Here is a 26,309-nt window from a genome sequence, read left to right on the forward strand (position 1 = left end):
CACCCAGCAGGCCGGCAAGCCATATTCAAAGACCTCACAGGAAGCGGTATCATATCACACACCCTCCCCCCGAAACGAAAGTACAGTGTTTACTTCTGTTTCCTGTCACAGCACCTCAGGCCTCAGAAAACAGCTTGGAGGGCTGCATGTTGGACAAGCCTGGTGTAGATTTTAATGAGCCATGGAGTCAAGTGACTCCCTCACTGCTACTTGAATAGAAATACTGCTGCCCTATCAGGCTTTAAATTTTAAGTAGACTGGGAATCAAAGGCAGGGAAGGAAGGGGTGACTGCACCTCCACTAGATCAATCCCTGGACTTGCCTTATACATTAAGCTTATATGTCTTTGGCTGTTCTCTCTCATTGCTAATTCTTTTAGTACATTCCTAGTAGTGGCTTTTCTTCACTGGAATATATGGGCTTGCATGTTTTTTCCCCAGAGGTATCCAGCTCAATTTTTCCAGACTGAATTTTGGTATATATAGAGGGTGGATTCTTCTACGCATTTTATCCTTTTAATCTGGCTTTGTTGATTCCCAATTGACTGAGCAGTAGAAGAACACACATGCTACAGACCAGCTGGAAAGGCTGGTAGCAAGAGGGGAACTGGCAAAACTAGCCAGGCTGAACACACTCTGCAGTAGTATAAAACCAAGGTACTCTAAAGGAGTGCAGGCCAGAGTAATGTAGTACAGGTTTTGTTTCTTGACATACTTAAGAACCAGCTGTCTTGTCTCCATATGCAGTCAAGAGGTTCACTGGCTAAATTTGAGGTGTAAGAGAGAGTGGCAATTTGGAGGCTCAAAATAGAGAGGTAGAAAAAAAATGTTTAGTCTTGAGCCTCCCAATTACACCATGGGCTGTCGCTGCAGAGCCTGCATAATTGGCTGGAAGGATTTTCCTTGAAAAGTAGCTTTGCAAAATATTGAAACCTTGATATTTTAGCACAGTGGGAGACATCCTGTCTGGAAGGCATGGCACAAGGTAATCCCTGCCCCTTCCCTGAGTGCCACTCTAATCCCTTTTCTTTTGTCTGATATGCTGCTCTGCTTTATGCTCCCTGCCCTGGTCTCCCTGCTCAATCTGCTGCTGTGCTTTCTGCTCCTGGCATTGTGCTCCTTACCTGTTCTGCTTTCTGTTCCCTGCCCTGTCACAGTTCCCTTCTCTCTCCCACAGAGGCTGCCTGTGCTATTTGTGCCACAGGTTGGCCACCCTTGTTTTAGCATATATTTGGTATTATTGTAATATTTGGACAAGATAAGACTGTAGCTGTTGAAGACTTCAGTCTGGCTTTGTTAATATGCAGGCTGGTTTTAAGAGGTAACCATTACTAGGAGTTTTATCTCCAGTTTAGTCTACAGAAAAGCCATAAAATGTCAGTAGGAGATCCCAAGCTGAGATATCTGCAGAGCGGTAAACACAGTAACTTGTAAAGTCAGGAAATCTACATAGAAAGAAACAAGGGAGCTTTTTCTTTTCCTTTCAAGGGATTGAAGGAATTTTTAAACTGTACAAGAGAATTAAAGGAGTGGTTCATGTAAATAAGCAAGTTGTTCATACTTGGTTACTGGATATATAAATATCAAAGCAGTTATGCATGTGACTTGCTGAGGTCAACATTCAACTTGGGTATTATATCCTTATTCTAAGTTAAACTGTCTGTTGGTCAGCTGATGAAACCTACAGTTCCTTCTTGTCTAACTCAATTTGTGCAATGAGGTGACTTAGTCTGTGCCTCGTGGAATCTGGAAGTTGGCAGGAGGGAACTGGTTAAGTCATAATCCTGACAAAACAGGTACTGGGAAAATTACTGGAAGAAATAGAAGGAATTAGATCAGCTCCCTTGACTGAAAGAATGTAACTACTGCTCAGTACACCTGTTTACAATTTGGGGGTCGAGTCGGGTTGGGTCGTATCCCAAGCCAATCCAGGACATATTGGTCAGGATTGCTGTTTTCTATCACTTTTTGGCAAAATTGCTTTTTTTTTCCCCCAAATGTAGACCTTAGTACATTTACCCCTGCCTTTATCCCCAAGAGACTGTTGCAACATGCTCTCCACAAGGCTGTATCTCAAAACCATTTGCAAAGTTAGTAGAGAAGTGGAGTATAATTAAAACGCTGCTTCTTCTCATACAATGTCCATCACTATCATATCCAAATGGCTGTGCCTACGAGACTGTACGGTCTTCCGATTAATTTATGAATGAAATGTAAAGTATTAGACTTGACCTAAACAACTCTTAAGTGGTTTGGGACCTGTTTACACAAGAGACCACTCCCTTTGCTATATCACAGCAGCTGCAATCAGTGGTGGTCTTTGAACTAACAATTCCACTTAAAAGAGAAAGGCCTGGTTGCAAGGGGGAGGATATCTGTGTGGAGTCCTAGTCCTGAACACATTGTCTGTGAGCTCTGTCCTACTGATTTTGCTGAACTCCAGAGCAAGGTGAGTTAAACATTCTTTATTCAGTGTGTGTAATGTGGTTCTTAAGTTTTAGTGTTATTTTGGGGGGAGGTTAGATATGATGTGGCATGTATTTAAGTTTTGGATTTTAAATTATTATAAAAGTGGGTGAAACTATATGGATAAGGAGATTTTAAGAGTCTTTCTAAGTTTAGATGCTTCTGTGTGAAACAATTGTCTTAGGCTGGTTAAGCTAATAACAATTTAAACAGTTTCACTGAAAAGGCAAAATGTTCTGCGGAAAAGATTATGAAGTCAACACTCTTTTTTTTTATGTCTTGCTCAATTTATGCTATTGTGATTCCCTAGTAATTTTACATTTTGGACTGACTGATAACCAGTGAGAAGACTCTAAAAATCAAAGGATTATAGGAGTTAAGACCAGGAAAGACACATTGCATCAGGGGTTCACAATCTTATTCTTCAGCTGGACTTACATCATCTCAAAAAAGTTTTCAGGTGAAAACTTTCCCATTCACAGCTGCATGGCATCCCTGGGGTAACAGAGAATTGCTTTCATGAAAAGTAATATTGGAGAAGCATTTAATGTAATGCAGCATAGCAGCAACCCAGTGCAACCAGCCTGTTGTCCATGGAGTAGACCATGAACCAGAGTTTGTAAACCTCTGGCTCAGCTCCTGCCATCTGTTTCCTTGCAGGACTATTCCCTACTGTATATTTTCTGGTGCTTTGTCTGATCTGATGTTAAACATCCATAGTGCAGGAGTTTCTACCTCTTTTTGTAGGAATACAGCACAGGCTATTAGGTCCAACTGTCAGCAAGAGCTCCTGACACCCAGCCTAAATTATTCCAAGTAGTCATACCATGTACCTCTTTCCATATTTAAGACCCACCACATAAGTCCAAAAACTGAAATTTGCTTCAGTCAGTCAATGCTGTGGTAAGCTGTGCACAGCTGTTACAGAGCTCTGTGCCAGGATAGGGGTGGGAATGCCATGTCATCCAGCACAGACTCTTCTCTGCTGAGTATTATTAAAATCCTCTTTGTCTTTTATGTTCCTACATGAATGTTCTTTTGTTATAGGGCTTAATCCAAAGCCCATTGGGGTCAATAGGAGTCTTTCCATTCACTTCATTTGGTTCAGGATCAGGCCCACATCATGACAAATACCTTGCTTTTATGCTCCACTAATGGAAGCCAGACTTCACCATGAAACAGTCATCTTGAAACAGAACTTGAGCCCTATTTGTTTTATAAGGCCAATCTGTCCAAAGCAGAGAATGTACCATTAATGTTTTCTGAAAGGACATAGTAAATGACTATAAGTCCCCATGATAAGATTCACTGGAGAGCTCTAAAAACCTAAAATTATAATATCCAAATGGCAAACAAAAATATGCAGTTTATCAATAAAAACAGCTAATATGTACATTTTTGCTTTAATAGGTTTGAACATGAAAAACACTACAGAAGTGTTGTGCTAGGCTTGGGTATTTGACTTGTCAAATAAAGTTTGGTCAACTGACCATCAAATATCAGTCAAAAACTGTAAAAAAAAATTGCCAGTAGGCCCAAATAATACACAAAATAAGCACAAATTTTCCATTAAGAAATGTACCAAAAATTATATTTGTGTGAAGAAAACTTGTAGCTTGTTTTTGTAAAATTGTTATCTTTGACCAGTCAAAAAATATGCTATCAATTGACTGGCCAATTGACAATATTTGGTGGGTCAACTGAATGGCTTGCCAAAACTACACTGTGCTAATAAGTATTATGTGATTACCAGGGGACCTGGCCAGCCTGCTTTAGGAAAAGTGACCTCAGGAATTTCAGACTGGGGAAAAATCTTATAAATTTATCTTAAGTATTATGTAAGAGATACAAGCCAGCCAGTTTGCAAAGATAAATGGTGTTTCTCCAGCTTGATAACATTCTTTGATGATCTAAGCAAACTAATAGATGAAAACCTGGTGAATGAGATTTGTTTAAACTTTCACAAGGATTTTCATAACTTTTCTTACAAAGTATTAGTAGGAATAGTTTGGAAACCAATGGGATGAGAGATAAACAGGACTTTAAGAGTAAAAATACAAATGGAAGAATAAAAAACCATTTGATTCTGAGAGATTAATACTTGGGAGGTACTGAATAGATATATTAACATCCAGAAGAAAGCAATGCAGCAATATTTGCTGGTAATGAAAAATTATTTAAATTTACTAAAAACACGGAGGGATCATGGGAAAGTAAAAAGGGATTTAGCAATATTGTGGCCAAGATTTTCAGAAATATCCTCCTAAAGTGAAGCTCTGAAGTCCATTTTTTGGACAATTACATAAGCAGATTAATTGTCAGACTTGCTTTCAAACTTCAGCAGTTTCTCCTGAATTCAACTGGAGCTGGTGTTACCAAATTTGCCCATTACTTTGGGGTGTGCTCATTTATTAGGGATAGTTTCTAGGGTCTTGGTGATTCTGTCAATGTGCTGCTTGTGTTACTATATGGAGCTGTATTTCTCCCTTCTGCAAGCCCTCACCCCCAGTGGAGCTATCTTGCAGGACTCAATCTCAATGGGACTGGGTTCCTCCAGTCACCAAATCAGTCATACACACAAACACACACACACTAACGTGACACGCCTGACCTGGCCGGGCTGATCAGCATGGACAGGCTGACACCCTCATATGCCAAGAATCGGTTCATAAGAGCAACAATAAAATGCAGTCAGACACAAGCACACAGGTAAACAGAATCCCTCTGAATCCGGCTGGGTGTCCAGCTGACACCCTCATGGGCCAGCATTCAGTTCATAAGGGCACGTCTGAGTCAAACTGGGTCAATCAGCCTGTACAAGCTGATCCCCTTATGTGTTTCAAACTCAGCACGTCCCAATCTTGGCCTCTTGATGAGCAGACCCCACAATATTTTAGGCTTCACAGGGATCTTTAGCATAGGTAAAAGAAGCGTTGCTGCAGAGCACAGGAGGAAAAAGAAGCAGAGAAGGAAAAATATACCCAATTACTACCAGTTTGCCTATAAAAGTTATTTATTGCTAAGCATATGAAATATATAATAGTACTAGTAGTAATAGACATGCAAAAGAAAAACAAACACAAACAATGACAATACTACCCTGGTTTCACTAAGTATTTGGGGAAACTTAGCTCAAGCTTAACTGATACAGTTCAGGTTCAGAAGTTTATGCCTAGAAAGAAGAGAGAACGCTGGGAATCTCACCGAGTGCACGGTACTCAGGCTGCAAAGCTGACAGGCACAGTCTGTAGCACAGTCCTTGAAGAGAGAGACGATCTGTTCTTCCAGCGTCCCAAGAATGACAGGGGATGGTGTCAGCACAGGAGTTTTCTTCTTCTTTCTTTCTCCCTCTTTCCTCCTGCTTCTTCTTTTTCTTTCTCTTTCTTTTTTCTTTTAAGCACACACACTTACAGATTTTTATACCCTCAGTTCAGCTGCTTCGAAGCACCCTCAGTAGTGTAAATCATTGTCTTTTCTATTGACAAGGGGTTATCTGGTTTGGACCATCTCAGGAAACTGATTGATAATCTTGAAACACTTAAGATTAGGGAGTAACCCAAATACTTGGGAGCCAGCTTGAGATTCCTATGGATGGCAGATATCCTGATGGGATATCTCATGGTTTCTTCAGGGACAATAGATAGCTTGCAGTATCAGGATTTTGGATTTTTACTTGTTGTGCACAAGCCTCAGCTTAGCATGACTTTTCCAGATTTTACTACAGTCTTTTAACAGACTTAAAGCAATTATTGGGGTGCTCATAACCTTTTGTGGAGAGGACTCCCACCAGTCGTCTCGGGAAAGATACGACAACACCTGGGATTAGGGCTCCAGCAGGCTGGATGCTGTGATGAACCTTTAACCATTGTTCAAATGTTGCCCGTACCCCCTCTGACTCGGTCTCTTGCCTCAGCATTCCCTAACCCGGCAACCGAGTTTTAGTCAATCAAGTTTAAATAGGCCTCCCAGAGTGGGACCGGGGAATGTACGTCCCGAGATGCCTATTAAACTTAGAGCTGTGTGTGTGTGTCTGGGGGGAGAAAAGTCCTTAGCAAATCCAGATTAGAACTGGTCTGATAAATGCTGAGCTGGGTGTGTGTGAACATGGGTTAATTAACATTGGAAGCACAGATTCCCCATCATGCAGCGCTCTCCTGCTTCTCTGGTCCCAGAATTCACTGCAGTCTCTGCTTCAGGCTTTCTGTTTTCCATCTCTCATGTAAATGAATGGTCATCTGGTTCCATCTCAGATGCAGATGAGACCGAGGGCAGTTGTTCACTCTTATCACCCTTATCTGGAGAGTTTTAGGTGCGTCTCTCACTGCATCTTAATCAGTTTCATTTGTGGGGGGGGGGGGGGGGGTGAGTCCTTTGTGAGTCAGACAGACTGCATCCTGTGCCAGGGTTGCCCAAGAATACAGAGCTGAGGCGTAACACTGGGGGAAGGGAAGGAGGCATTAACACTTCTGTAAATCAGACCACTTATTGAAGCATCCAAAGAACTCTAGTCCTAAAGTTCCCCTGGAACTGGGGTTGTGAGAAACTTTAACCCAAAATGCATTCTCCACTTACTAACGTTCAGTCATCTATGCATTGGTGGTCTGCCATTCATCACTCCAGAGAGACTGTGCTTCAGTAATGATCTATGCATTCCCTCAAGCTCCACATCCACTTCGGTTCAAGTTACAAGGAACAGAGGGGGAAGACATTACCTTGGTTTCTCTTTCACTACATCTATTTGCCACTAGCATCAGCTCCAGAAGGAATGATGGAGGAAAGGACTGAAGCCATCATTTCTTACAAAAGGTTGATACTTCTAGGAACAGTAGAGCCCTCTCCCATGGATACTGGCCTCAGTACATTCCTAGCAGTGACTTCCCAATGCAATGACAGCAAAGCTCTTCTCCGTACTGAAAAATAACAGCTAAGTCCCCAGATCCACATTGTTACTCTTACCCAATATATAACTCAGGGAACTGCTGCAGACGTAGGGTTCCTGCTGCTCACGGCATTAGAAAATTATAATGCTTTTTCCGTGTTTCTGTGTTTGTTGGTTAATCTTAACTGTTGTTAACAGGTCCCCAAAGAAAGGGGGAAATGATGAAGGTTTGGTGTTTTATCCTCTTGCTGAGTTGGTTCACCCTGCAGCTTGATGCTAACCCTGGGCTCAAAGTGAGGATAACACAAAAAGGGCTGGACTTTGGTAAGCCTGTAGCTTCCAATACCTTGCAATAGATTTTATTATATTGAATTCTTAATGCATGCCAAGTATGAAGAACACCCTGTGAGAGAACAAGTTGATCACAGGCTGAAGAGAAAAGGAATGTAGGAAATTCAATTTAAGAAGGAGAGGGCTTGATGTCTGGGGCAGGAGTTGCATTGATGTGGTGTATCAGGAACTACAGTCAAACACGGAGGGAAGGGAGCTGAATCCTCCGAACTTGATGTATATCATGTAACCTTTCCAACCATATTAAAGTCAATCAGAGGTCTCTGTCCTCTTGTAGGCAAGGAGATTGGGATGGAGATCCTGAAAGAAAGGATAAAAGAGGAAAGCTTCCCAGATTGGAACGACTCTGAGAAATTTGGGCTTAGTGAGATCAACTACCTTCTTTCAGGGTAAGTAAAACAAAAGCACAAACAGCTCTTTGCAATGTTATACCGGGGGGGGAGTGTGCGTGTAGACAGATAGTACAATGGGACTCCATCTTTTTTAAACCTGTGGCCAGAGAAAAAAATATAAGCAGGGATTGGATGGCTCAAGTGATTGTCAATGGGTAAAGACTACTGAATACTGAAAAAGTTATATTAATTCAGAAATGTTCAGATAGATGTATTTTAATTATAGTCATATAGTGTTCATGTATGCCTTCCAGAAATAATGAAGTGAATGCTGGCCTGGCAGCAATGTTCTCCAGCAAAGCCAATTTTAAGTAGATTGCAAGAATAGTCATAAAAAGCAGATTTCATGTCAATGTCAGCAAATCTGTGCATCAGAAAGATGATTCTAAGTGGCACATTCATCTTATCAGGAGGACAAATAGGGATGGAGTTCAGACTAGTGTCTCAGATGGCCCCTTCTTCCAAAAGGTCAAGCTCAACCTGTTTTCTGAGGATGTTATTTTCTCAGCAGAGTTTAGCCTTGAATCAAGCTCAGATTCATGTTCTCATTGGCTCTTGGAATGCCAATGAATGTTCTTATTTCTGATTTTGTAGGATAAGAATTGACACCATTGAATTCCGCAATACTGCTATATCCCTTATCCCTGGGACTGGAATAAAACTAACCATTGAAAATGCTTATGTAATCATCAAGGCCAACTGGAACATAAGGAGCTGGATGTTGTAAGTATGCTACTGTGCATCTCAGGTGCTTTCTGGTAGAAAAAGAATTAAAAGAGAAAATAGGAGGTCTACTTACTAATTTCACTTATGCATGGTTCAGATGCTCTATACCAGAGGTGCTCAACCCCCAGTCGACAGGCCAGATCTGCTCCCCAGTGCTATGTCATCTAGCTCCCAGGGCTTCCCAAGGATCTGTAGGGAGCCCTGCAGACCATTGTCCTGTGTGCTAGATCAGGCATGCAGGGTGGCATGGGGCCTGATCCTGATACAGGGGGGCTGGGCAGGGCCAGTGCAGAGCCCCTGGAGCCCAATTCTGGCTGAGGAAAGGTGATGCAGAGCCCCCAATCATGGCACATGGGGGCCAGGTGGGGGAAGCACAGAGCCCCAGGGCCCAGTCCCATGTACAAGGGATGGCACAGGGCCTGGTCTAGCCCCACACCATTCATCTGGCCTGTGGAACCCAAACTGGGAGCACAACTGATCTATACCAGTTAACAGCAGCCACTTGTGAGCACAGGCCCTTCTTTCTCAAAGAGAAAGACATTTCCTGTTGTAGACTACAGTAAGCCCTAAGCTGCTTACGGGCAACATGGTATAACATACTCAAAGTTAGTATAAGAGAAGAAGAGGCAAAGGAAATGAGCAAGCAAGAGAATGTTAGAAGTGAGAGTGACTGCAGGAAATGTCAGAACAACAGGTTAGAAGAAGTGGGCTAAAGGTTGCTTAGAGTATAGTTAGTGGTTTTATGCCATTTACATCTGGTTTAGGACAAGATATAGCTTAAATGGGGGATAAAATAGGCATATGAATATTAACTGGAGTAGAACCTGTTCGGAACATTTTGGCCTTTTTAATAAGCTTTTTGATATCGAGCCAGCCAAAGGGTAAAAATCTGGGTCTACCTCAGCATCTTTGCTCTTCAACCTTGAAATATGGTTCTTGCTGAAAAACCCATATGTAGATGATAAGTTCTCTTTAAAATCTTGATTTGAAAACCTAGGTAGGAAGTCCTTTCCCTAACCTGATAGACACCTGTTAGAGGCTTTTTAGGACTTTGGGACTTAACATTTGAGAGAATTTAACATTCATTTCTTTAATAAGGTTATTTCTTTAGATGAATACACAATTTGCCAATTTTAATCATTTGTTTGATACCTGTGCAGTTTGGTGTGTTATATTGTTTTGCTGATTTTATTTGGTTCAAAGACTGTGTTTTATCTGAGAGGACTAGCTGAGGAGCAGCTCCAGGAGCAAAGCCCACCTGCAGAAGACAGCAAACTGTCCACTTATACCAAAGTTCTTTCGGTGTACTGGCATCTTCAGACAACTATTTACATCAACATTTAAGATTATAAACAGTGGCTGGCACCCTGATAATAAGGGTACAGTAAATAAAGTAGAGTTACACTGGGAGAGATTCTGTGGCATGTCTGCAGGAGGCACAGCACAGAAAACACTGGGGAAGAGGGAGGCTATGATCAGTAGAGAAGGTGTAAGATTGGTGGAATCTACTCCTGGCCCACCCACTGCTGCCACCGCTGTTCAGGGTGCAAAAAGTGATTGTTACATTTCTTACTATGATGGTTTTATGCTGGCATGTCTGCATTCTCCCAATCCTCAATGAAAAAAAAGAGTCCCTTTAACATTTGATGTGTCAGATTCATAAACAATCCCTAAAAATAGACCTTTCAAGTGATTTTATCCCTTTGTCTATGCAGCAAAGGCAGTGGAAGAACTACAGTGGTCATCTCAGGATTGTCTATTACAGCAATGCTTGTAATGTCAATGGATAGCACAGGTCATCCATCAATATCACTTGACAGCTGTCAGATGATTGCTAGTGGTGTTGAAGTCAAGTTGCATGGGAAAAACAGGTAGGTGCAAAATATTTTATCCACTCCCATGGAAATTAACAGAGTTGATGGCACAAGACTGACTTGCCAAAATTAAGCATCCAATGCCTCTCTTAGGAGTGTCCTACTAATAGGGGCACTTAAATGTAGGCTGCAAAACCCTAATCCAAGCTTTCAAGTGTGATGTTAGCCTTCTAAGGCCCCATTTTTAAAAACCAATCTTAGTGTATGTGGGTATAACATGAGCTATTTGTGCACATTATACAAACTCTAGGATGTAAATCGTTATGCAAGTGATAGACCTTAAATACACATACTCTGGTATGGCTGAACTCCTAGTGCTACTTCAACATTGTAGTATTCATTACTTTGCAAGTGAGATCCTAATCTTTAGCTCAAGGTGAGAATGAGATGTCTTAAAACTCTTCTTTGCTGGGATGCTTACAAAAGAATTTAGCAGCATTTATTAGTCTCCTGATATGCTGAGACGGTTGCCTGTCTCACTAACCAGTAATGTTTCATGCTTTCCTCGTACTTCCCCATCTGTGTGCATCTAGCTGTTGTGTTTCTTACTTTAGATTATAAACTCTTGGGGACAAAGATTGTCATTCTGTTCTGTGCTTTTACAGTACCTTGCACAATGGGTATCCTTGCCTGAGACTCTGGTTTCCAGGTGCTACAATAAAACAACAATACTGGTAATTCATAAACAAGCTTCCATGCAGCTGGAAGTAATTTAGTTGCCCAATCTGATCTCCAGTGCTTTGCATTTTTACAACCTTTAGAGCACAGAGCATTGAAATTATTTCCATTCAGAAGGTGGATTTGTCAGTTATAGAAAGGTCCTACACACTGGCATTATCCCAGTACAGACATCTTCAGTGTTATTAGATTTTATGCAAGGCCAATTTATACAGAAGTATTAGAACGCGTATCATTCAGTTAATGACGACAACACGGCCAGCTGAAGCACTGGTCAAGTCATTTCTGTTCTTTTCTTCTTCTGCAGCTGGTTCTATAATATGTTTACTAAATTCCTCAAGAAGTCCATCCACAGGATCTTGGATAGTAATGTAAGTCTTTGCAGTTGCTTAAGGGTAGGTGTAAAGGATATCTAAAACTGCATCATCTCTAAAGTCGCAACTTTGAACTTGGTTAAGGAGTAACCATATCACACTGCCTGATTCTGGTCTGATCAACACCATTATCACTCATTCTCCAAGGACCAGCTTCCAATGAAGTCTATAATCCAAAGTGACAATAGTGACATTGATTGATATGAGGCTACCACCTCCCTGTGGCTGAGCTCCATGAAGGGACTGTAAAAGAGGTTAAAACTTGGTGCTGGAGTTTGTGCGATGACTGGTTATTTTTCATTCTCTTACTGAATAAATCTGTGGCTATGTACCTAAAGGCATGGGGACTGTCAGCTATACAATTGCAAACATGCCACAGGAGGGACATAGCACAGGAACTTACATCGTAAACATGAGTCGGTTCCACCTGAGACAAGAGAATTGGCTCTGGCTGCTGAAAGCATTAAAATTTAGGCTATGCTGTTTGTGGGACTGCTGCTAGACAGTGAGAGGAGCGCAAGACGTCTGCAGTGCAATAGGAGATATTATTGCAGCATGTATAGATATATAAGTTATTTTTAATCTGTCTAGCTCAGATAGCAGTGGACCCAGAGTCATGCAGGCATCAGTGCATCCTGTTTCAAGCCTGCCAGGGGCCTTGTATACTCCTCCAGTAGCTGAAGTATGTGGTGCCATGGCTATACTATTATTGGTATCACCAAGTTAAAGCAAACTTAGTATGTCTACACATGCAGCAATCCCAGTGTCAATTGAAGTGCAGGCAAAATCCATGTCAGGCAAGCAGATCTGACTTGCCATCTGCCAAAGAGTGAAGGGCATAAACCCATACTAGCCAGTACATAATGTCTGCATATTTTTCTACAGTCGTGTCCAAACCTCAGGCAGGAGATTGAAATAATTGATATGGAGCTCCGAATACTGCAGAGTGAGTTTCTGATGCTGCCTTTTCTTTACATTTCCTGTCTCTTGCTGCCCATATGCTGCTTGACAAAGTGCATGAAGTAATCCTCATAGTTAACCAGTCTTACATCCCCTCTGGTCCCTCAATCACAGAACACAAGTTAGCAAAGAAATGATGCTTAGATGAGAAAAGTGCATGTCTAGGAAGATATGCAGAACATGCAGATGAGGCATATTTAACTATGCATACCTTTCCCTGGCCTGCCTGATGCTGCTAGCTAAGAGTAATTGGGGAGCCAGACAACAGCTGTCTAATGCAAGATTCCCTTCCAGCTAATGCAGAATTCCCCTCCCCTTTCAATCCTGCTCATTCACCATGTGCCCACCTGTGCACTCTGCAGAGAGAATTCCCTCAGCTTAGCCTTTCTGAGAATTTTGTCTTTCACTTCTTTACTTACAGGAAGTGCAAAACACAAAGGAGAAAACTCAGTGGAAAACAATGCATCAGAGTAAGCACTTCAGGTCAGAGTTTCAAAAGTACTGAGATACAGAAATGCCTAGTGAGATTTAGAGAGATGACTGAGCAGGTTAATTGCAGTCAATGAGAAGTACCACAGTCCTGGGATGCACCCAGAACTGATTGCTAACTTCAGGAAATAGTAACAGCTGCTTCCTTTCATAAGTACAGGTACATACATTTCCTTGTTTGAGACCAAATACAGCTTCCCACAAGAGTGCAACTTCAGTGCTAGGGAAAACACTAGGAACTTTAGACCTCAATCAATTTTGATTAGCAGTGTTTGCAAAGGAAGCACCTTGAGTTCTCTATTTCCTCCTCCTATTGACCAACTGGGTTTTTTTCTTTTCCAAGAACTGACCTGTTTTTAATTAAACACAGCTGGCAATAGTGCACATCACTAATAATGCCTGTTTTGTTTTGCCCAATGCCTTTTCAGTCCTAATTCAGATTGATGACTTTGCCCAAATAGACTACTCCCTGGTGAAATCTCCAGCAGTTTTCCAATCATACATTGACTTGGACTTGCAGGTAATTGCCTTTTAACAGTAAGTACCTAAAACAGTTGTTGATACACTTCTGATCCTCCCCTAGATTGGTATGGTTGCTTTTGCTTCAGTATTAAAAATGAATCTGAGATGCATCAAATCAGTATCTCATGGGGTCACATTCTATTGTAGAAACCAGGGCTGGCTATAAAAAGCATTAGTTACTAGTTGCAGCGAGTTAGGAGCCATAAAAAGAGTAGAAAAGAGGGAAGCATGGGACTTGTCCACCTGTCAGTTGATTTCAACAGGAGTTATATGCACACAGCTGGCTGAATGCTCAGGCCATCAGAGTAAAAGAGTAACAGAATATGTGAGAGACCACACTTATGAGGTAAAGATTAAGCAACAAACCCAGACTGCAGTGAGAGAGAGAGAAGTCTGGAGAATGCTACTGAGACTAGAGACCCTGGGAGTTTCCTTCAACTAAAGGAAACCTAAGGGGAGGCCCACCTTCCCTGGCTGTTGTGTTGATTAAGATTTCATTTTCATACCGTGTGAAGTATTAAAGCAATTTACTTGTGTTATCATCATCATCATCCTCTTCCCACCTTGGAGCCCTAGCCATGAACCAGATCCCACAGAAATTTATGGCCCTGGCCCTGGCCCCCACCCCAACAATGACTTTACAGTCTGAATGTTAGATAAAAGACAACAAGTGGATACAGACAGACAAGGAAATAGACACTAATGGTCTGTCTCAGGAGCAGTGGTCTTAACATACAAGGCATCCTGGAGAATTGTAAGGAGGGGTTTGAAGGTGGATAATATGATCACTTTCTAGACTTTTATGAGAAGCTCCTCCCAAGTGTAAGTATGAGAGAAATCAAAAAGCATCTATTTGAATATTTAGTAAGTGTGTAGTAGAGGGTGACATCATAGGTTGATCAGAAGCAGGAAGTGAATGAGAGAGAAATAAGTGGGGATGGCCTATGAAGATCTTTGAGAATGAGGGTATCACTGATGTGATAGAGAAAGGGGAGCCAGTAGAGGCATGGAGGGGGCTTTATAAACTCCTAAATATTTTACGATTTTTAAAATCAGGTTTTTTTTATTTTTAAAATGTTCACCTGGATCTTTGTCTCTTACATGTTCTCATTTCCAAGTTTCAGAAGTATTGACAGTTTCAAAGTTTCAAACCTTTACAGTTTTGTCCCTGGCTAATGTAATCAGAGCAATAGTTAATTCAAACATATGTGGTATTTCCTAGAGTACTTTTCCTTTCTAGACTGACTGTCAGTGCCCCTGGGCCTGCACTGGCAACCAGTTTATTTCTGGATAGAATTCAGGTGTTGATTTTGATCTGTAAAGCTCTCTGGAGCTTTGTCTTGGGTCATGTCAAGATTGCACACTTACCATGCTTGACAGCACTGCCCTCAGGTATCCCTTGCAACCCTATACATGCTTCCCTTAGACCAAAGGCATGGTATCCTGGCCTTTGCCCATAGTGCCAAGGGAAAATACTAGCTAGCCCTGCTGAGAGTCAGTGCCAGTCATCTCACCCTTGGTGCCATACAGACATAGCTGCACTGCTTCCAGGCTAGGAGATAATATACAGGCATGTTCGAGGGCAGTGCTGCCAGGCACAGTAAATGTGAAGTACTAACATGGCCTTGGAGACCATTTCTTACCTTATGCACCATCCTTGCAGTTGAGGTCACTGGGTGGCTCTTGACAAAGGTTCTTATTTTGAATTCCTGTGAATGAAAGCAAGGGTCAAGGTTTGTAATAATAATTAGCAAAAGCCTAAAGCCAGCCTCTTTAATAAATACTTAGACCCTTACATAAGAACCCTGTTTCCTAAAGTGCTGAACGTTAGACAGTGACTTCAGTGGGTGCTCAGCATTTGGGTAGCCGTGGGTGTTCTCTGTGGACTGTTCTGTTCCGGAATTGGTTTCCACCATTGGTTCAAAAGAGAAGAAACTTTCCGGCCTTAAGCAAGGCCTGTCTGCTTATTCAGACTCTTCATAAGCAGGATGAGTTTCTCCTGTGAGCCAGAAAAGAGGGAGGAAGGGGCATTTTTATGGTGAAGGCTGTAAGTGCACCCAAAGATTCTGAGAGATGCTGGTTTCATAAATGACAATACTTTGCAGGGCACAACCTATCCAGTTGGAAACTATCCTGCCCACCCCTATGTGCCAGTTCCCTTTGCTCTCCAAGACAGCAGTGACTCCATGCTCTACCTTGCAGTATCAGAGTATTCCTTTCAGACCACTGTATTTGCATATTACACAACTGGGGCTTTTAACATCATCATCACGGATGAGGTGAGTACAATTAAAAGTGTTCCAGATGCAAGACATTCAGAGATCCAGGAGAGTTCTCTGAACTTTTGCCAGAGAACTGACCAGTTAGCAGTAGAGCTGCAGACTCATTATTAACTGAGCCATATAGTTCTATGAGGGTAGTCCATTATGCTAATTATATGTTGCCCCATCATACAATACTTGGGTTTCTCCAGCTGTATTTGAGGTGAAGGTACAAAATGGCAGCAACTTACCCAAAAACATGACAAATGTCACCGATCTGACCCAGATACTCTTTCAAAAATAAGGCGACTCATGGTGAAGAATCTGCTGCCTCACTGGCAGTTTTTTGAGAGGTATTTGTTGACTTAAAAAGGGGACCCCTAAAACTGGTGCTATTGAACAGACAATACCACAAAGTACAGCATCTTTGCCTGTAGCTGGAAACTCTAGCAGAGTTTCCTGTCCTGTTTCCAATAATTCCAAGTATCCCAGCAGGGGCCAGACTACAAAGGAGAATATTGCACCTGTATTTCTGTGGAACCTTTAAATTTCACTTTTCCAATAACTGCTTTTTAAACATTAGTGGGAATTAGCTGAATGCACAGGGACTCCAAGGATAAAAAGCACTAAATCAGAATATAATAAAATGGCAGAAAAGTACATGTTTAAAGAAATCCTGGATGTGAAGATTATACAAAACAAGTTCATGTCTCTCTCTCTTTTTTTTTATTTTTATTTTTTTTGCAGGTTTGCAGTTATTTTAATATAACTACAGAGACATTTGGCAGTATCATTCCTGAGGTGGGTATCTTTATTCTCATGTACCTTTAAGAAAGCACAGTGCTTAGTCTCAATATGGGGGATACCTGAGTACTGACTGAGTTCCACGGGTTTGATGAAACCAGTGGGAGTCACCATGACAGAGAAGTGAGATGATTTGCACCTGCTAAGAGACAAGTCCCAGTTAACTCTTTCCTTGGGTGAGTTCTGTCTTGGCCCTCATGTGGCTGACTAGCTTCACTTCACTGCTGCCTTGTGACTAACCAGAGAAAGGCTTCATCCGTCTCTGAGGAGGATGGTGATGAAGAATTAGTAATGAACATTTATAGAGTGGCTTAAAGCAGGGAAACACAGCTAATAAGTGGGCAGGAAACATGACTTTCTGCCTGTGTGGGGAAGGAAACATCTTCTAACACTTGCAAGGGATCTACAAAAGGACAAGGGAGCTGGGTGCAGTCTCATTTAGATTAACTGAGGGAGAGGGATAGATCAGGTGGGCACGTAGGGCTCCTGCTGGTCTGGAAAAATAGTCTGATGGTTGGAATATGGTCCTACAAGATTCCACATCTTGAACAACAAACACAGAGAATGATTCTGATCAGTCACGGTGCTTCTTGTGTTGAATGTCCCTGTCTTATCCAAGATGGCAGTAGTTTCTACCATCATATACCAAATAATCAAGCTCTCAAGACAAATATCTCATCACCTTATTAATCTGTCTGCCAAGTGTCATCCCCACGGAGGCTCACAGACTGGCTTGCAGTCTTGTTTGAATGCCATATTCATGATTCCTTTCTCTCTTGTATGGTTACAAGCCAGAATGTATCCCCTTTAAAGGTGATCTGGTTTTGATGGGAATGGAGCTTCCAGGAATGGAGAGGACTTTCCTCCACATTTCTGATATGGCAAAGCTCATTAATTTATAATTGCAAGAGTCATTTCTATTCCCCATTGCCTTAAAGATGCACTAATGTGTTAGTATGTGATCTAAAGCTCAATCATCAGAAACTGCCTCAATGTTGCACCTTCAAAGAATGGCAAAGTTTCTTACTAAGATATGTTCTATATAAAAGCACCTTTCTGGCTCTTTTTTTTTTCTTTGCCTTGCAACTTTACAGGTTGCCCAGTATTACGCAGAATCACAGCCGGTGATGTTGAACCTAACGGCTACCAAAACACCTGTGATCAGTTTACAGACAGATGCCTTTACTATTGAGATCCATGGCTCCATGGAGGTTCTGGCTGTCCTGCCAGACGCAACCACCCAATCCCTGTTTACAGTAAACATAGTAAGTGCCTGGATCACAGAATTATATTCAATCTGGGGGCTTTTTCCACACTGCCAGATACCAAGGGGTTTGAAGGCCCTAAAAAAAACAACCAAACCCTGCCCATAAACAGGAAAATTCCATTCAGTTTTGTCAGGCGTTGACCATACATGTCCAGTGGCCCAATCTGTCCTACTGGGCAATCTGATGGGGAAGAGAAATTTTTTAATTGGCTTTGATTGCCTAAAGCTTAGTGCTCCAGAATGTCTTGTTATACAGAAATGGGTTGGGTCCTCTCAAATCTGTTCTTACCATTGAAAATGTATTTGATTAATGAAATTTCTGTTATCCATACTTCAAATACTGCTGGTGACATTCAGCTAATTAAGGCTGTACTGTGCATTACTCAGAAAGAATGCATCATCTGTATGAGACAACTTTAAAACTTAGCTAAAGAGATATGGAGCTTGTGCATTTTAAATTATATAAAGAGATGGTATTTGTGTCTGGGAGGATTCCATTCTTGGTATATGGTAACCTCAGGCTTTTCTCTCCTGCAGACAACCAATAGCAGCATCAATCTGACTTTATTTGATCAGAAGCTAATCGGCTCATTATGTCTGAACAGGTAACACACAACACCCTGACCTGAGGCTGTTTGGGAATCAATATAAGACCAACATTAGACCCAACAGGACTTTTTAATACCAGCAGGGCAGTTAGTCCTGTATGAGGAAAGGACACACCATGAAGTTTACCTTCTTCTTCATGTGAGCAGAGGCAATGAGATACCGTTGGCTACATTGCCCAAACTGTGCAGATGAAAAATGATGACAGCTGGGACCACTGGAGCTCCATGTTTTGCTTTGTTCTGTCTGTTTCTTTAGGGAGCAGGGTAAAGAGCATTCTAAGAAACTGTTTGACACTGCCCCTGGATAACCACCTCTCAGGCTGCCTTCCTGTGCACATTCCAGGCATTGCCCTAGGAAAACCACTTCTGCTCTTTCATGTGAGAGGCAGCATGGACTGCATAGAGCACATGATGATAGAAGTATCTCTTCAAGGGATTATCACCTGGCTCAAAGCCCTGAAAAGAAGACCATATGGGCACTTTTACACATGCTCTGGGGGTAGGGAGGGCACCACAGAGACTCATGTATCAGTGTACCTGCACTTTGAAATGGTGGTGGGGGCATTTGAACTAAATCTTGTTCAATGAGCTTCAGTTAAAACACTCCTGCTGCCATTTTGAAGCATGGGAACACTGATACACAAGATATGGAAGCTGGCTGGAGTGTGATAATCACCACACTCCAGCAGACTCAGTTAATCTCTCCTTTTGGTCAAGTGTGTCAGAGCAGCTTCACAGCATGTGTACAGGCACCGTGTATGTCTAGAATGGTGATAGGCAGCCTTTTCTAGCTGAGGGCCCAAATGACCCATCTTGGGTCAGAGGTGGGTGGACCAGGCACTAGGACCACCCATTGCCTGTGCTTCTCCCCACAGCAGCGCAGGGAAAACACCTGCCACCAAAGCTCCAGATTTGCAGGCCAGATCCAGTTTCTTTACAGGCCAGAACCAGCCTGCACCTGTTGGTTACTGATCCTCAGTCTAGAAATATGTGCTTTCATTTTTTCTATTGATTCATCTTTTATGTCTTTTCTTTCAGGTTCCAACTCTCTCTGGCTGATTCCAATCTTGGCTTCTTTGAGGTAAGCTGATGATTTTGGTGCCTAAACAGCATCTTGGGGATAAGTTCAGAGCAGGGAGTTGACTTTCCCTATGCACATTAGGCTTCACCCAGAACTCTTTTCTCTCCTTTTGGCAACTCACTCTATCAATGGGCTTTCAGATAAAAAGTAACATTGTTTGCAGGGTATTTCTTTTCATTAATCCTTTAATACTCCTGAAAATTACTTGTTTTCTGATCTCACTTGTTTGTGTATCATGTTTCACCTGAGATCATATCAAACTGAAATTATGACCATGAAGCCTGCAGCCATTAAGCATACAGCTGCAGGTGAAGAAGCAGTGTGTTGTTAGGTTAGAACATGCACACCAGAAAGAAAGGCAAGCAGTGGGGTTGCACTGAGACTTAGCACAGATGTTCATTATTATGGTAGAGAGAGGGAACCAAGAATACTCACAAATGCCTGAAACAGTGGCATACCAACATTTATAGAATCCTACCTCCCCAGAAAGTAATTTATATTTGACAATGATCAGTCAATTCTGGGAACCTGATCAGAGAGGAACTAAAACCTCTCCAGTCCTACTACACAATTGTAGATGTTATCTTTCAAGCAAACAAAATTGACACCTTTAAATTAATATATATCAAGTTTGGTAACAAGAGACAGATTCTCCTATTTTCTGTCTTCTGGACAGTTGTAATGTCCTGAAATCCAATGGCTATTTTCATTTGGCCTACTCCATGCAAATGAGATCTGATTAGTGGAACATATCTGATCCCAGCTAACTTCCTGTCCTTTGAGCAGGGGGCTGGACCGGATGATCCCTTCCAGCCCTAATGTCTATGAAATCTATGAAACAGAACTCTCATAGATTCATAGATGTTAGGGTCGGAAGGGACCTCAATAGATCATCGAGTCCGACCCCCTGCATAGTCAGGAAAGAGTGCTGGGTCTAGATGACCCCAGCTAGATGCTTATCTAACCTCCTCTTGAAGACCCCCAGGGTAGGGGAGAGCACCACCTCCCTTGGGAGCCCGTTCCAGAACTTGGCCACTCGAACTGTGAAGAAGTTCTTCCTAATGTCCAATCTAAATCTGCTCTCTGCTAGCTTGTGGCCATTATTTCTTGTAACCCCCGGGGGTGCCTTGGTGAATAAAAACTCACCAATTCCCTTCTGTGCCCCCGTAATGAACTTATAGGCAGCCACAAGGTCACCTCTCAACCTTCTCTTGCGGAGGCTGAAAAGGTCCAGTTTCTCTAGTCTCTCCTGGTAGGGCTTGGTCTGCAGGCCCTTAACCATACGAGTGGCCCTTCTCTGGACCCTCTCCAGGTTATCCGCATCCCTCTTGAAGTGCGGCGCCCAGAATTGCACACAGTACTCCAACTGCGGTCTGACCAGCGCCTGATAGAGGGGAAGTATCACCTCCTTGGATCTATTTGTCATGCATCTGCTGATGCACGATAAAGTGCCATTGGCTTTTCTGATGGCTTCGTCACACTGCTGACTCATGTTCATCTTGGAGTCCACTAGGACTCCAAGATCCCTTTCCACTTCCGTGCCACCCAGCAGGTCATTCCCTAGGCTGTAGGTGTGCTGGACATTTTTCCTCCCTAGGTGCAGCACTTTGCATTTCTCCTTGTTGAACTGCATTCTGTTGTTTTCTGCCCACTTGTCCAACCTGTCCAGGTCTGCTTGCAGCTGTTCCCTGCCCTCCGGCGTGTTCACTTCTCCCCATAGCTTTGTGTCATCTGCAAACTTGGACAGAGTACATTTCACTCCCTCGTCCAAGTCACTGATGAAGACATTAAAGAGTATCGGTCCAAGGACCGAGCCCTGCGGGACCCCACTGCCCACACCCTTCTAGGTCAAAACCGACCCATCTACCACGACTCTCTGGGTGCATCCCTCCAGCCAATTCGCCACCCACCAGACTGTGTAGTCATCCAAGTCACAGCCTCTTAACTTGTTCACCAGTATGGGGTGGGATACCGTATCGAAGGCCTTCCTGAAGTCTAAGTATACAACATCCACCCCTCCTCCTGTGTCCAGGTGTTTTGTAACCTGGTCATAAAAAGAGACTAGATTAGCCAGGCACGATCTGCCTGCTACGAACCCTTCTCATTTTATGAGACTTCTCATTCATAACATGCCACCCAAAATTTAGTCATACATTAAAGCAAAAGTTTTATAGATCTAAGGAAGTGATCACTACATGTATTTTCTTCTCCCATGGCAGATCTCACTTTTGGAGAATTTCTTCTCTTACATTTTACACAGTGAAATAATCCCATCAGCCAATGGTAAGTACAGAGGTTAAGATTTTCACCTGTGACCCATGGACACCCGGGGTTCTGCTAGCTATGTCTAAGGGGTCCACGAAAGGTGACTATGATCAATTAAAAGTACGTGAATACCCATACTTACAATTCAAAGGGGTCTGTATCTCCATTTAAAATTTTCTAGGGGTCTGCAAATGAAAAAGGTTGAAAACCACTGCTCTTATTGTCTTTGTCATGTTAACTACAAACGTGTTGCCATAACCTGTGTAGCTGAGGAAACTGATAATGTGATGTGGTGCTTTTTACTCTTAGGTCATCATTCACATTAGCTCAAGTGGAAATTGACAATCCGCTGGTAACCTAAGAGAAACAAGCTAGGGTATCAGCCCCGATTCACAGGGGACAAGTAAATGCATCATACACCCACCATTTCAACTGACACTGTTTTGTAGCTTCAGCACAGAAAACAAAGATGGAAAGGGCATGGAAAATGAATTACTTTCTCAACCTTAGATGTTCCTCACTTGCCCCTTGAATTATCCTGGAGAAGGAACATGGAGAAATATATCATTGCTCCATATGTTAACATGATAAATCACTAAAAGTGAAATTTACCTCTGTTTAAAGGATCAACACAAGCCTTTATGCACCAGTTAAGTCCCACTTTAGTCCTCAAAATAGGAACGCATGGATCTTGTGCCAGTCTTCTGCACAGGAAGGAATTTCTCCCCTCTAAAATTATGCAAAAAGGAAGAGATGTTAGTAATAGTTGGAGTACAAGCTCTGTATTTGCAAATCATCATCTAACTCATGAGGTCACTTTGCCCCAATCTCTTCAGACCCAATGATGTGATATTCTGAGCACTTCTTGCAAGGTGTTGAGTGTCCAGGCAGTGGGAGCTGAGGGCACACTGCACAGAATACAGACCTTGCAAGATATCTGTTTGAACTCTCTCTGCCTCACTCTTCCCATTTGTAAGTAAGAATCATACTTAACCTCTTTCTGAGGATTAACTATAAGACACCTTCAGATCCTTGGGTATAGAAGCTATTGAAATAGGAAGGTGGTAGTGGTGTGTGTGTGTGTGTGTGTGTGTGTGTGTGTGTGTGTGTGTGTGTGTGTACACATATATATATATATACATTCACATTTTGTCTGTCTTCTCTTAAGCTAAACTAACAAAAGGATTCCCTCTTCCAAACTTGGCCAATATTTCCTTGAAGAAACCTTTTATTAAAGTTGAGCAGGTAAGAATCTTGATTGCTTATGAAATGTTTATTCCTCTTCTTTCCTGACAGGACATGCTTTTTCTATGTATATATGACATTTTGCAGGCAGGATGCTGGTTGCATTTAGCTTTAACTAGTTAAGCAATTAACTGTGCTTGGGTTAAAGATGAAAAATTTCATACTGGCAGTTTCCCTTTAGAAATAAATATCTCATTTTTGAAAAAAAGGTAAAACTGGACTAACTGTGCTGCCACCCCCTGGCCAAATGCGGTCAGAGAACCAAAGCTGGAGGAGGTGCAACTTCCTGGAAGTCAAAAGTTGCACCTGCTTTTTTTTACCTTTTCTAAATTTGCATACCCAGGCTCTGAGTTCAGCCAGGCTGCACAAATATAAATGAGAACAGAATTCAACCGTCATGCGGCAGGAACAACTAGTGGTTTATATGTATATATTAGAATTAGAGTAATAATTTAATAATAATTCAGATTAAAATGCAGGGCATTTTTGAAAATTCATGAGTTGCTGATGTTACTTACCCCAGCTCATCATTGGTTTCCCAAAATACCCTGTGAATTGGTGGTTACTGCTGCTGTGGTAAACAAATGGGAAAATACAGGACAATATTCTACCACTGTCCCTTGCTGCTGCCCATATTGTTTCACCACATGAAGACTTCAGCCCTTAATTTGGCTACATGACTGCTACATAATTGGAAGTCATAATAAATTAATTTTAAAAGAAATGAACCAGCCAATCTTATTACACCAGTGACTCACATTTTACACTTTCCAGCCACAGTGCCCAGATATAGGGATGTGGCAGAATGCATGACACAACTCAGGAATGGGAATACAACATGGTTATATGCTACCTTTGCATTTCACATATGGGCTATCTTTGTGGCAGACCAGTACCATGGTATAAGCTGGGGCCACCTGAAAGCTGCCCTAAATTGCACTGGTGCCAACAGCTCTCAAAGGACCAAAATGGGAGCTAGTAAGAGGCTATTAACATTCAGGAAAATCTTATTTACACCTCCTCTCTATCCACATTTCCTACACCAATAGCCAGGAGTGGGAGGTGGTATAGCAAAATTCACTGCACCATTTCTATGCCAACAGAAGTTTCCTCTAGCCTAGGGTGATTCTACCAGGACTAACCACAAACTTTAGGTATAGTGTCTGCTGGCAGTATGGTGAAAAGCAGCAAACTCCCATGGAAATTCTAGGTCTGTGTGCGTAAGTTTTGGTCCTTTTAAAGTTTCTTGTATTTTTTTAAGTCTATCTTCTCTTCAGTAAAGACCCTTACCCCATAACACTTAGTACAGAGTTAAAACAGAAAAAGTAAAGTTTCAGTCATCTGTCATTTAAGGCACTTCACTTTCTTGAATGTTCTTGTGTCCACAGGGCTATCTGTGGATTTCCGCAGATGTAAACTATGAACAGTAAGGAAGGATAGACCATTTGGATGGTCAGGAGCCTCACAACTGATATAACTCTGAAGCCTGACCACGGCCCCTTTATACTGAAATTGCTTTTACTCTGATTTGAGAGAGAAGCCCAGAGGAAATATGGAAATGAGTGCTGCAATATTCAGAACATGTAATGATTGTAACAAGCAGGGAACCATGGAAAAGGATATTGTGGCATCTGTGTCTATGGTTAAGTGGGGGAAGCACTTTTATCCTGGACTTTGTACCTGCTGAAAAAATAACTGTTTTAAAAGGTTAAAATCTCTCTTTAATTGAAGTCTTATTATGTATTTTATGGAAGCTTCAGTATTCTTTACAGAGAGAAAAATGTATGCCAACAAGTTACAAATGCAGCTACTGAGCCACCTTTAATGGTCTGTTCCCTGTATAAACTTATTCTACTTTCAACTGAATGCATCGGTTATATTTAGGGATCTGTTCATTGTGCAGTTTTGCTATATTCATGGAAATTGTGAAAAAGGCGGTTTCTGCAATCACTGGCATTCCCCACAATTTTGTGTGGAATTGCTGGGGGGTGGGAAAAACAAACTAAAAATGAAATGCTGGTTCCCCAGTGGGAGCCAGAGGCCACTGTGGCCCAGCCTCAACCCACCAGGGAGAGGAGCTGCCAGCATGAAAGGGGCCAGGCACGATAGTGGCCGCCTCTTCCATTGATTTGGATAAGAGGGCTGTCTTTTATGCAGCCCTGCCAGTCTCCACCAATCAGGGGTGAGGCTGCTTGGGCCCCTCAGCCAATCAGTGGAGGTGAGGGACTGAACCCCCAAAAGACCGTGAAAATGGCACCAGATGTTGTGAGTAGTTTGCAATTTATATATATAAATTTACTTCACCTCTGTGTGCTTTAAGTAGGTCCCTAGTTATATTTAATATGAAATGGGAGCTATCCAAAAGTACTTCAAAGCCTCCTGACTCCAATGGGGATTAAAGTCTTCAGGGTTCAAATTAAATCTTTTCTCTTGAAAAACTCTTTCACAATCTCAATTTCAAGATATTTTCAAGCAGAATGTGTCTTCTTATTAGTGCTGGATCTACTTATTCTAGATGATACCAGATGGTACTCCCTCATACTGTTTTAAATTGTTCCTCTGCCCCTGTTGCTGAGACGCTTCAAATGTTTGTAGACTGTTATCTTGTCTCCTGTTAGCCATTGTTTACCCATCTTAGAGATGTTTAAGGATTTCAATATTTCCTCATGTAAAATATATTAATCCCTGTTGATCTAACTTAGTACCATTTTGGAAATTCATTAGTATTTTCCCCATGAACTAGTTTAGTTCTTTAAAGAAGATGGGGTGGAAGCTAAAAACGCATTTCAGTAGACTGGAATATTTTCAGATGTTATTGTCTTCCTCTTAGTTTGCTGCATTGCCGTTTATCATTGCCCTTTCTTTTCTTTCTTCTTCAGCCTTTTCAGAAGATAGTCTTATTAAAACAAATCTGAGTCAAGACAGCCAGGGCTATGCCTGACCCAGTGGGTTGAAAAGCTCTAGGGCCACCTTAAAGTGGCCAGGCAGTCTGAGATGGCATCAGAGCTGGGTTCTGCTAGTTTTCAATCCATGATATTATTTCTGTCCAAGCCAATTTGAATAGATTT

General features: G+C 42.0%; 1 protein-coding gene across 2 annotated transcripts; it reads left to right on the forward strand.

Moving 5' to 3' along the window:
- The first annotated feature begins 904 nt into the window (after positions 1 to 904).
- LOC102560032 (BPI fold-containing family C protein) lies at positions 905 to 25,942 on the forward strand. Of its 2 annotated transcripts, none has more exons than XM_019489221.2 (16): positions 905 to 984; positions 7,543 to 7,668; positions 7,973 to 8,084; positions 8,682 to 8,810; positions 10,529 to 10,684; positions 11,673 to 11,736; positions 12,625 to 12,685; positions 13,617 to 13,708; positions 15,816 to 15,989; positions 16,719 to 16,772; positions 17,870 to 18,040; positions 18,580 to 18,647; positions 19,689 to 19,731; positions 21,951 to 22,014; positions 23,165 to 23,241; positions 24,630 to 25,942. In XM_019489221.2, exons 1-16 carry the CDS (start codon positions 975 to 977, stop codon positions 24,669 to 24,671), a joined length of 1,443 nt encoding a protein of 480 aa, XP_019344766.2. In that variant the 5' UTR covers positions 905 to 974; the 3' UTR covers positions 24,672 to 25,942. The 2 variants fall into 2 exon arrangements, with proteins under 2 accessions (XP_019344766.2, XP_059582413.1); XM_059726430.1 differs by lacking the exon at positions 905 to 984 and adding an exon at positions 1,722 to 2,448.
- Positions 25,943 to 26,309: the final 367 nt, after the last annotated feature.

Source organism: Alligator mississippiensis, chromosome 4 (genome assembly GCF_030867095.1).
Source record: "Alligator mississippiensis isolate rAllMis1 chromosome 4, rAllMis1, whole genome shotgun sequence".
NCBI classification, from domain to species: domain Eukaryota; kingdom Metazoa; phylum Chordata; order Crocodylia; family Alligatoridae; genus Alligator; species Alligator mississippiensis.